The sequence below is a fragment of the Zonotrichia albicollis genome, chromosome 4, assembly GCF_047830755.1.
Source record: "Zonotrichia albicollis isolate bZonAlb1 chromosome 4, bZonAlb1.hap1, whole genome shotgun sequence".
NCBI classification, from domain to species: domain Eukaryota; kingdom Metazoa; phylum Chordata; class Aves; order Passeriformes; family Passerellidae; genus Zonotrichia; species Zonotrichia albicollis.
Window position 1 is genome coordinate 13,345,817 of NC_133822.1, and position 11,866 is coordinate 13,357,682.

Consider the following 11,866-nt stretch of genomic DNA (forward strand, 5'->3'; position numbering starts at 1 on the left):
ATTTTATTTACTTAAGAAGAAATGGAATCTAAAGCAAGTTAAATACTATGAGGTAAACAGTATGTTGAATGGGCAAAAATTGATCTTGTAACTAACACTGAAAACAAAATGCAGCTAAAAAATATTTGCTTTTCAGGATTGTTTTCTTATACAATTTTACATTATCTTTTAGTAACAATGCACAATAACCAATGAACCATTTTTTCTCATTTGTCCTTTGGCTATCTTTACCTATCAGCTAAAGGACATGGATCATTTACTTTTGGACTTTCAGCTCACATACAGCAAGAACATTCAAAGTATATTAATGTATATGGGCAAATTGCAATTATTTAAGTGAATATTTATTGAAAATTATAAACAAAAAGTTCTTGTGCCTGGTAAAAGTGTCAAAACATGGCATCCAATATTACTTTCAAGATATGACCTCTTGCTGTTAAATTAATGGGGAGTTTGTACTTGAATTCTTTTCAGGAAGCAAGATGACAGGACAAAGAAAAAGAGGCAGGCTCTAAATCAAAGCCATGCTGTGGACAAAGAGCAAAAGCCACGGACGGCACAGAGGCAAAAAAGGCAAGTTGCTGTCAAGCTGCCCCTTGCCTGCAGGGGCAGAGAGCAGGGCAGGCAGGTACAGAGAGGGAGCAGCCCAACAGGCCATCCATGCTCTAATCAGTCCATGTGCAGGGACAGAAGCAGACAATAATGTAAATTGGAAGGGATCTCTGAAGGCAGTTGAACAGAAGCTGTTGGGATGCCCCATTATTGGAAGTGTTCAGAGCCAGGCTGGGCAGTATTTTGAGCAAGCTGATCGAGGGAAAGAAAGGTGTCCCTGCTCATGGCAGGGTGGTTGCACTAAATGTTCTTTGAAGGTTCCTTCCAACCCAAACTCTTCTGTGTTTCCATGAATCAAAGTCAAGACCAATATGAAAAGATGAAGACAAAATTAAAGGCCATTGTCTTCAGTTTAGACACCTGAATATTTACAACACTAGTCAACACACCAATTCCAACATAGGCATCTTTTCAATCCTCTTAACAGAAATGGAATTTGCCAGGTGTGGCTGTGGTTGACTATGTTTAAAAAATATAAATGCACCACTTATCACTGTAATTCATGGCCTGCAATGTTTTAAATAATAAACACTAAAATGGTTTTTCATCACAAATTTTCCTATGGGCAGATTCCCAAAGCCATTCCCAACATTGGTAAACTACTCCCTCTGCTGGATAAGCCAGTATGTGACTGCCATATTTTATTTCAAGTTTGTTTCATAGATTGTTTGCCTTTCTCCCCACCCCTTTTTCAAAGAAACAGACAATTTCTTCTCCTTTGGGTGTTTTGAAAGTTCTTCAACACAAGAAATCAAATCTATCCAGTGATGTACTGGAATGCAATGCCTCTGTTTAACATTTGAGAATATTAATTAAATAAGGAAGGAATTGTAACACTTTGTCTTGCAGTTCTCTTACAAGTACTCTTAAATAATCCTTGAACCAGGTGTAAAACAGGAAACAATTGTGTCAGTTATGCCAGGCAATCACAAGTCCATCACCAATGTTTTCACCCTTTCTTCTTAATACTTCTTTAGCCATTTACCCTTCATGGCAAAATTAATTTGGGTCCCAAGGCAGAAAGATCTTAGGCCTGCTCTTACAATTCTAACATGGTAAGAATATAGCTACTAACTACAGTGAAGTTGTCACACACAAGATTGTTTGCAGGATTTGTGTTTACAGCTTTTGCCTGACTTTTAATGAGTACTGTTTAAAAGTAAATCTGGGTGAGAACAGACAGAAATCAGACAGGAAGGAAATTCTCAGATCCAGCAGGGAATCCTAAATTATCTGGACAAGATTACTTGGATTTCAGCTTGTTTGGATCATGTCCAAACCACAACCTCATCACAAAAAGACTTAAGTAAATGTCCATTTTAGAACTCAATATCCTTAACTTTAAGACTATGTGTATAAATGTTCAAAGGTCTCAGCTTTGATGTTCCTTAATAAAAGGACCAGTATCATCTCATTTATCTTCACACCAAGCATCCTGTAACTTCATAAAGAAATTTAAATATAACAAAATTAAATAAGAAATATGGCTAGATATCAGCAAGCAATATATAAGAAACAAGAAAAGCAAGGATAAAAATATCTCACACAGGGTAATTTTTAACTGGTTCTTTTTAAAAGAGTCTTCCTTTAATCTTAATTCTTTCATTTTTAGTTCATTAACTTAATTTCACTGCTGTGATAATGCTATTATAGCTATAATGCTGTAACTTTTGCTTGGAAAAATATGAGCTGTTTTTTAAAGTGCTGAATCAAGAAAGACACCTCATGGTGATACATCTTATATTTTGGTTTTTTGTGCTTATAAAGCAAAGAATGACCTAGAGACAGACTCCCAGGATAAGTACTCAGTCTACATGGCAGCACTGCTCTGTAGTTATTGTAATTGGCTCAAGATTTCTTTATTAGTGTTTCTATGGAAATCCTGGCTGTAATAGCTGATGGCAAATGGGGGCAGCTTAAATATATCAGGATATCTCTTAAATTTGCATTTGTGCATTGTGCCTCTTTTTTTTGTTAGAAGGAAACGGAAAAACAGCTGCTGCAGATTTGGTAACAAGCAGAGGTGAACATGACAAACAGGAAGGAAAATACAGAAACACAGAGAATCACAAAATTCTTGCAAATTCTAAGGGCAAACCTAGTAACCCTGTTTCCCCCACAGTCCTTCACGTTGTGCCAGTTTTACCCTTTGATATTTTTAAGTCTATTTCTCCTATGCCAACAAGAATACCTAATCCACCAGCATATCTGAAGCATCCAGTGTCATCTTTATGACTGACAGACCACTGGAAAACATGGATTGCACTCATGAGGAAGGAATTACCTGGCTGGAGTGTAGAGGCTCTTCTGTAATTAACACAGAAGTTAAACGTAACAGGGAAAGTGCCAATGCAGTTCACCGGGTTCGTCTTCATTTATATCCCCGCTTTAACATAGATTATAAAGCAGAATTGCTTTGTTCCATCTTGTTACTGCTCCAAAAGTTTTCATAAATCGTTTGAAGCATGCTAGTGACAAAACGAGCAGAACAAAACCATGCCCCAGGCAGCAGAGAGCAGCGGGAGGGATGCGAGATGCCCCGGCCAGCGCTGAGGGGCGCAACGAGCCGGGCCCAGGGCTCTGCTGAGGGCCGAGGGGGACTCTCGGTGGGGGAGGGTGGCGGTGGCTCCCTGCCATAGATGTTACCAGGGGAGTTTGTGGTCCCACCGGCTCCAGTGGGACCAGGCTGCCGACAGCCTGGACACGCAGGGGTGGCGGAGGGCCAGGGGCGGCGGAGACGGCGGTCCCGCACTCCGGGGATGATGTGCCTGCCCCCGCCAGGGCGGCCATGGCGCAGGAGCGCTTTCCCTCCGGCTGGCGGCCTCCCGAGGGGCAGCGTGTTTGGGAACGCGCTGCAGGACCAGGCCGGCCCGAAGCGCGGGTAATCCCTTCCTGTAGAACAGAAACCGCAGCGCATCGCTGCGGCGGAACCTCTCCCGCGCCTGCACACGGAGCTGCGGGCTCTCGGGCGCAGCCCCTGCACCCGAGCCCCGAGGGAAGGGCAGAGCCGCGGCCGAGCCGCGCCGGATGGGGCGGTGGCTTCCGCGGGCCACGCAGCCGCGGCCGGGCCGATGTGGGAGCCGCGGGGCGCGGCGGTGAGGGCGGCGGCAGCAGCCCTGCTGCTCGGGGCCGGCGTCTGCTACTGCCTGTGGCGGCTGGCGGCGGGCGGGCGGCGGGGGCGGCGAGCAGCGGCCGAGCGGGGCCCGCCGGCAGGTGAGGGCCGGAGCAGGGCCAGGCAGGGTGGGCCTCGCCCCTCCGGTGTGCGGCGGGGCTGGGGGAGGCTCCGCGGGGCCCGGGGGGTTCCCAGCCCGCGGCCCCCGGAGGTGGCTCCGCGCGCTGCCAGAGGCGGTGCCACAGCCCTGAGTCCCGGCCCTCCATAGCCATGTGGCAATCTGGGGCGCTCTGGAGTGTGGTTTATTTTTAGAAAAGCCTATTTATTTTTTTTATTAGTCCCCCAAAGCGTACGTCTGATCATTGTGTTTACTCTTGTTATTGCAGTTATTTGTGTTCCCCCTATAATTCAAAGCTAAGCGGAATGTGTTTAGACGAGGATGAAAAACGATTTTGTGTTTGAAGTGAGCTATTGAATCATCATAATTAACTTTGATCTCTTTTTTTTTTAACCCTGAAAGAATACTATGGTGTTTGCCTGGCCAAATGCTGATGTAAAGCTGTGGAATTTAAAGCACTCTTAGCTTCTCAGAAGTCATCTCGAGTAAGCTATGAGCTATGACTAGTGCAGCAGTCAGAGATCAGGTTTCATGGCTCTTCAGCTGCCTAAATAGTTCTGCCTCCAACCTGGCTGAAAATGGCCTTTGATAACATTTGTTGCCCTTTTATAAAGGTCAGGTACTCCATTACATCATCCTGACTCAGAAGCAGCCTTCCTCCTTGTTTTGAGTGATGCCATGATCAGCAGAGTTCCTAACATCGTGGCTGTTACTTTGTCAGAGGACCTCAGCGTACTATCAGTGTCATTATTGTAATTTCTGGAAGTAGTAGTCTGTAAACTGCAAGTTTTGTTTCCTACAGCACCCAGACAGATTTCCACATTTCATTTTAGGGGCACAAAAAAACCCCCAAACCATGTTTGGTGAACATTCCTAATAATTTTGCAGGAGAGATTTGCTATTGGTTAACCAGGAAGTAACTCACTGCAACCTCTAATTGTGTTCCTTTTATTCTCCACCTTCAAAAGAGGTAATTAGAGGACCCAGGAAAAGGATGGAAATCTTAGTGTCATAAAAATCTTTTTACCATGATATGATGATTGGGCACTACATTAGAACAATATGTCCTACAACTGAGAGCTAAATTTCAGCTTTGTAAAAATCATTAAGTAGCAACTAAGTGAAATGTCTCAAACTTAGTATCAAGTATTTCATTTCTAAACGTTGACAGACAGCAGTCCTCCAGTGTCAACCCATACCATGGATGTGGATGCTCTACAGAAACTTATTCATTTGCTCCAGGCCACAGATGATCCATTAATTCAAGAGCAAGCTTTAATCACTCTCAGCAACAGTGCTGCCTTCTCTGTAAATCAAGTGAGTATTGTTCTGTAGAAAACAACAGTGTCCAATGCCAGCCAGTCTGGCAGGGGAGAGCTGCTGTTTTGCTAAAGAGTGACACAGGACTGAAAGCTAGGACAGCTTGTGCTCTAAAATCTGTTTAATGTCTTGCCTTAATTTCTGCTGGCTCAAATAATATAATTCACCAGCTTCACAGAATTTATCAAATTATAATGTTTGGACCACTTAAAGTCCATACAAAGTCCTGTACTTCAAAAGTGTTGTAAATACATCTTTTGTTACTTAAAATTATGTAATGTTAATGAAAGGGTTGAATACTAGGTTAAATACTTTCTGGTTCAGATCTAAACTTTAGTGAGATAAACTATCTTTTTTGCCCCTCACAAAGTTATGTGCTGTTTGCACATTAGCAATTTTACAACTATCGAGGCATCTCCAAATCATTTGGACACAGAATGCAGAAAAACTGTGAGCTGGATGCCAATTTTCATACCTTTTTACCAGTTTAACCTTCAAGGTACCACCCTTTTTGCTCTTTATGATTGCCATCTATTCTGGCTTCTCAAAATGGCTTTCTTAATATAAATCTCTTAGAATGCAACTGAAGCATAACACTCATTAGACCATTTAATTTTTTTTAAGAGCAGGTTTTTTTGAAAAGACAGTTAAAGTCTAACTGAGAAAGATTAAAAACAGTAATAAAAACAAGTGTAATGGAAAGTTTCAGAACCTCTAATAATATGAAGCTACATCTTGAAATTTTCTCCTGTTCAGGCAGGACTTTTAGGTACTGCAATCTGGCTCAGCTGTTCTATTAACTCATTATCAAGTAATTTCCTTTTATTCTTTATAATGTAAAATGCTTTAAGCATGCTTTGCAGACCAGATTTTAAAAGCAAAGGTGATGTGCTATTGTCAAATAACAGCAACTAATACTTTTGTTCCTAAGCAGACCCCTTCTTAGTTTCAGTAAAGCAATAAAGCAGTATCTGCTAACACTCTCTTTAAACAGAGCAGTCAGTTCTGAATTCTTCATTCACATACTTCATTTTTGTCAATATGGAGACATTGAGGGAATGCTTCAGCATTTAAATTGAATTTTTTAAAATCCTATTAAATATCTTCTATATTTCAGGATATAATCCGAAATTTGGATGGTCTGTCTGTTATTGGAGGGATGCTCTCCAACTGCGTTCCCAAAGTTAAAGAAAAAGCACTGAATGCACTTAATAATTTGAGTATGAATATTAAAAATCAGGAAGAGATACAGGTAAGATTCTTTTCTAATGGGAAAAACCAAAGTAACCAAGGGAAAGGGACAGTATAGGTTCTTCAGCGTATTTGTTAAATAAAAGCCAGGATGCTTGTATTTAAGGATGCTTTGATGAAAGTCATACAAGTCAGCAGATCTGGATGACTGGAAGGAAAACTTAGAAGTGCATTGCTTCACTGGCATTTACTTTTAAAATAAAAGACAGGAACCTATGCAGTTTGTGTCCAGCTTTCACAAACTACTATTAGAGAGAGATTGTGCTGCTAAGATTACAGCAAAATTATGTGAGCTAAGATGATTTCCAAACATACCTACAACATCAGCAGTGGCTATTTAACAGAACAGATTGCAGATTGAACTTGCCAGGACTCCTTAGGTGAGGGAGAAGAAAAGAGTAATTGAGCCCCTGGGTTTGTACAAGTCCAATTTTTCAGGTGATACTTCCATCTTAAAAGAAAAGTGTGTATAAATTATAACAAGTTCCACTGGTAAATACAGTACATGCTATGGATATGAAAGGACTAAACATCAAGAAACAAGAAATCTGATTAATCAATAGATCAAGAAGTGACTAAGTGGTGAGCTGAGGCAGATTTGAAGACTTTTAGTAGTTTGTTTCAGTAGCTTGATAAAAAGATAGTGTGACTGCATGTGGTAGTTTGCAGCACCTTAGCAATAGGCAATTTTTATTAAGTAGAGTTTGTTGTCCATGTTTGTCTAGGTGTATAAGTAGAAAATAATTCCTTTGGTAAGGGTAAATTACTTTTTTCCCTCTGTTAGGACTCAAAGATTCATTGTATACTGTCATCCAGAAGAAAAATTGGTAGAAATAGTAGTTAATGTCAGTTGTTATTGCTGTTCCTGCAGTGTGCTCCAGTAAATGCACCACATGGCTGGGAGAAAGGATTTCATTTCAAAGCTTGTCCTTTGCTTGTTCTCAATATTTAAGATGTTAGTTATTTATAAGTGATTGTTAAAACAACTCCCTAAGGCAGCTGTGTCACTTCTGAGATGGAGGCAAAGCAATTTAAGTTTTCAGAGCAAGTTATGTTTCAGGAAGATTAGTGAGCATAATGCTGTATGGTCTGCTTCTGTCATACCACTAGAATGTTTGAAATATTCAAAACAAAAATGCACTTGTTTCCAAGATCCTTCACTATTCAGCCAGCAATGTTCAGGAAGCATTTATGTTACTGTAGCCAGGCCATTGATACTATTTGTGACAGAAAATATGTTTTTATTAAAAACTATTCTCTCTTTATTTTCTCCCCCCTTTCCCCAGGTATTTATTACACAAGTTTGTGGGACTGTTGAGTCAGCTCCCCTGAACTCTGATGTGCAGCTAGCTGGACTCAGGCTGTTGACAAATATGTCTGTTACCAATGAGTACCACCAAAAGATGATAAACTCCATTCCATGCTTTCTTCATTTGCTTTCAGAAGGAACTGAAAGGACACAGGTACTGGCTAGTGTTATTTTTACAACTGTTTATGAAGCTGCTTTGCTTGCCTTGTTTCTTAACATTTTGGTTAAATGGTTTAAACTGTGCTAAGAAAAACCAAATATTCATTAATGATAACAGATTTTATGCACTAAAATATGGATCTGTATTAGTTTCACAATATAAACTCAAAAACCAGGGAGGGAAGGGAATCTTGGTAGTGGAACCATCAGGCTACAGCTCTACCAAAGCAGTGCAGGGTGCCTTTACCATTGCAACTCTGCAATTCTCTTCTGCTCTAAACATTGCTACTGCATCCCAGAGCAAGGAGAACCTGCCTGGGAAAGGCTTCACTGATGCATGAATCTCTGCAGGGAAACATGCCAAGCAGTGGTACGAAGCTATGGACTTCAGTTCTGTTGTGCTTATGACTCCTCTGGCAACCTTAGTGACTGCAAGTGGAAATCCTGCTTATTGTTGTAATACTGAAATGAGTTTCAGTTAGGGACCAAAGTCAGCTTTATGCGAGATGTTGTAGTACCTTCAGTGTATGTGGTTGCTCTATCAGTTCAAAACCAGTTTGCCAAAAAGCTCATTTCCACTAAACACACCTATTGTACTTAAGTCCAGAAGTAATATGGCCTTTTCCCAGTGTTGAAATACTAGAATCACAAGGTCCAAGAAAGCACAAAGGTGTATTTGCATACACTTCCGATCATTTTAAATGCAGTACTTAAAACATCTTCTTCGTATTTTAAACATATTCTGCACTTAGCCTAGGATTAATTTATGGCTCTTGCCTTATTTTGATTTTTAAGTCAATCTGAATTTGCTTCTAACATGTCTATACCTTGGTTTTCCCTGTACCAAAATACTCAATATTGGTTAACCCATTTTGCCTTTTCCTCCCCAAGTCAGCTTTGACATTATTGATACCCATTACAGCTTTACTTACTGTTTTGGAGCTTTTAATGAAACTGAACATTCCTCACTTCAGATTCAAGTTTTGAAAGTACTTGTGAACTTATCTGCAAACCCAGCCACGACAAGACATCTTCTCAGAGCTCAAGTAAGATTCTTGCTGCTTCATTTTATTTTTGGCATATATACATGTGTTACCAGTTAAAATATTGCATGCACTAGAAGAATTTTAATGTATTAGAAATATATATGCAATTCCAGAATCAATTCTAGACACTGCTTGGTTAAAATCAGTAGCTAAGTGCACATTCTTTCCTGGGCAGGATTTATTGCAGAGGGCAGTGTAATACAGATACTGTACTAAGAGAGGGAGGGGCACAGGGCCTGTGCCCTTGGAGACCCTGTGTGGTTGTAGTTCCTGTGTAACATTCAAAATAATCAATAACTTGCAGAAGCCTGATCTAACCTTCCCTTTCCACCAAAGGGATAATACCATGAACTTCAGTTTGTATTATGTAAAAGGAACCCAAAACTTTATTTTCAGACACACAGTCAGTATATAGATTGAAAACTATCAAATAGTACTAGTTCTGTAAGTGATCCTTCTCAACTGCTGTTTCCATAGCCAATGTACTGGGCCAAACCCAACAAATTCCACTGGAATCCACACCCCTTTATTCAAATGCAGCCATAAAAACTGTTGCCTCTAAGTGAATTTCCCTGTGCATTTACTTATTTCTTCATGGAGAAATTGGTGTGACATTTGCTGTGTTGGCCTTGGCACACAGGTTTCTTTTGAACTGACACCAAATTCTTCACACCAAAACAGAGTCAGGGGCAGCATCCTCATCCCCCTCCCCAAAGTAACTTTCTTAAAATGTGCAATGGCATTTATTTGTAAGCTATCTGCCATGAGCAAAGCTAGTCTAGATAATGCTGTCTTCATTATTGAAATAAGGTTAGTGTGGCTAAATATTCAATTCTCTGTTAAGTGTATCATTTTTCATTTATCAGATATGCTAACAAAAACATTCAGGGCAACGTGGCTGAGAAGAAAAGCAGACCCTGTCTTTCAAATGGGAATTTTCCAGACAGCCACATTTTGGAGATTGAAAATACAAAGCATTTATTAACCCATTGATGCACAGGCCAGTCTTTTCTAGAGAGAAGATATGCACACTGTGCAAGTTTCTGACGGGGGTTCACAGCATACTGGGATGTCATACAATTTCCATGTTAGATGGTTTAGGTGCACTTTTTTTTCCATCTTCTTAAGTGTGATTTAGTTCCATGTACTTACTGCTGGTGATTAAGTATGGACTATTTCTTCAATATCCTAGGTGCCATCATTGGTGTCACTTTTTGACAACTGTGTAAACAGAGATATTCTGGTTCGTGCCCTGGCATTTGCAGCCAACTTGAAAAAGAACATGAAGGATGAAGAAGGCACCAAGATTGAGGAATACAGTGAAGACTCAATTTTCTTCACACTCTGCAGGGACTCTGCCCCATTTGCCCAGAGACTGGCATCTTTGCTGCATCACCCTGACACAGAAGTGAAAGAACAAGTTGTGAGAATTTTAACACAATAGTGCTGTTTTCTTATACAGACTGACCTGATGAAAATATCTAATCTTGGCAATGCTAGGCTAAGAAAGCCTGCAACAAGTAAACAGTACAACAATGATGGAGAAAAAAAAAGCCCTAAATACGATCAGATATTTTTTACAAGCAAGAGAAAAGCAACAGCTTAATTATTACTGATAAACCACTGCACAGTTGCTACATTCATGCAATGGAGGCAAACAGTTTAAAACATGAAAACATTTATATGTAAAATGAACATTTTAAATGGATGAGTGAAGTGAATGAAAGTATCCCTTGCAATGTCAAAGACCTTTTTTTTTTACTTTAAGTATTTACAGCTGTTGAATAAATACCTCATTGCAATTGTGCATTAAAGATTTAGTAATTGGAGATTAGGCATTTATATTTTATTAGTCTACCTATGAAAATGGTACAGCTGAATCTTACAAAATAATATTAAATAAAAACAATACCAAACTATAATTGGCTTCCTACAGAATCAGTATCTTCAATGAAAGCTGCATACTAAAGTCACCAAACCTAGGTTTTTTCATTGTACCTGTATGGAATTTATTCTTAAACTCCATTTTTGCATGCTTAGTATATCCACTCCATTTAGCCAAACTGCAGTGCAATTAACTACAACTGTGAAAGGTTTCTACACTTGAAGAAAATTTGAAAGGATTTTATATTACTTTAAAATTGTCACTTTAGGGAAAGCAGACATTTTTAAAGTATTTTATTAGGAGTCAAGGATTATCTGCAACTGTAATTCAGTATTCTCATTCTTATTTTTAAAAAGTCTACAGGACCAGTATCATACACATTTTTACAAAAGCTTCCATTTTTGTAGCAGTCCTTGGGCTTCCTTTCCTTGGATAGCTTTACTCCTTTTTTTTTTCTGCATCTGGAGCATCACTGGAATGAGTGCTTCTGCAGAATGGGCCCCCATAAAGTTTTAGTCATCCACCCAGCATTACTTCAAAATGAAGTGGAATCCATACAAACATCACTGTAAAAGAACCTGAACAAAAACATACTGGAAAATACTTCTAAAACCAAACTACCAAAAAACTTCCACTACAGAGAAACTAAAAAAGGTGTCAGATGTAAAGGCTAGGAAAGTTTTCCACTTTGTTCCATTTTTAAGAGACCTGTATCACCTAAACTGTTACCAAGTGCTTCATCTTTCTCATTTAGCATACTCACTGCTCTTAGAAAACATTACTATCTTCTCTTTCTGTACTACAATAGATGCTTTTTTTCAGGAGGTCATTTTGCAAATAGCTAAAACTGCAAGAAAAATATGACCTTGAAACTGTGACACACCCAAGCCCTGATCAATACAGGGGTAAAGCTACACATATCTAATTTATCCACGTAGGTAGTTTTAACTCACCAGGAATAGAGTTCAGGCAGAAATAGAAGCTGGCATGACTCCCAGTCAGAAACTTGACAATTGCTGCATTGACAGTGAACTTCCTTTTCTCCTTCCCACTG

At 39.8% G+C, this 11,866-nt stretch overlaps 2 protein-coding genes across 6 annotated transcripts in view; one reads left to right on the forward strand and one right to left on the reverse strand.

Moving 5' to 3' along the window:
- Positions 1-2,987, reverse strand: part of FBXL13 (F-box and leucine rich repeat protein 13) — a 64,308-nt gene extending 61,321 nt beyond the window's left edge. Inside the window, 1 exon segment of the mRNA XM_074540204.1 lies at positions 2,897-2,987. Coding sequence (XP_074396305.1) covers positions 2,897-2,987 — 91 coding nt within the window.
- A 242-nt stretch (positions 2,988-3,229) lies between these two features.
- ARMC10 (armadillo repeat containing 10) lies at positions 3,230-10,480 on the forward strand. 5 transcript variants are annotated; one of them, XM_074538838.1, is made up of 6 exons: positions 3,230-3,493; positions 5,018-5,159; positions 6,280-6,414; positions 7,700-7,876; positions 8,856-8,927; positions 10,120-10,480. In XM_074538838.1, the coding sequence occupies exons 1-6, from the start codon at positions 3,252-3,254 to the stop codon at positions 10,369-10,371; spliced, it is 1,020 nt and encodes a 339-aa protein (XP_074394939.1). In that variant the 5' UTR covers positions 3,230-3,251; the 3' UTR covers positions 10,372-10,480. The 5 variants fall into 5 exon arrangements, with proteins under 5 accessions (XP_074394939.1, XP_074394942.1, XP_074394944.1 ...); XM_074538841.1 differs by having other exon boundaries at positions 3,358-3,493; positions 5,014-5,159; XM_074538843.1 differs by lacking the exon at positions 3,230-3,493 and adding an exon at positions 3,508-3,825.
- The last annotated feature ends 1,386 nt before the right edge of the window (positions 10,481-11,866 follow it).

What these genes read in the sequence shown, in the direction of transcription:
- ARMC10 (XM_074538838.1), top strand. Translation starts at nt 3,252, where the DNA reads ATGTTACCAGGGGAGTTTGTGGTCCCACCGGCTCCAGTGGGACCAGGC. An exon ending in AAAATCAGGAAGAGATACAG is followed by an intron (nt 6,415 to 7,699) that starts GTAAGATTCTTT and finishes CCCTTTCCCCAG; the next exon opens with GTATTTATTACACAAGTTTG. An exon ending in GACATCTTCTCAGAGCTCAA is followed by an intron (nt 8,928 to 10,119) that starts GTAAGATTCTTG and finishes TCAATATCCTAG; the next exon opens with GTGCCATCATTGGTGTCACT.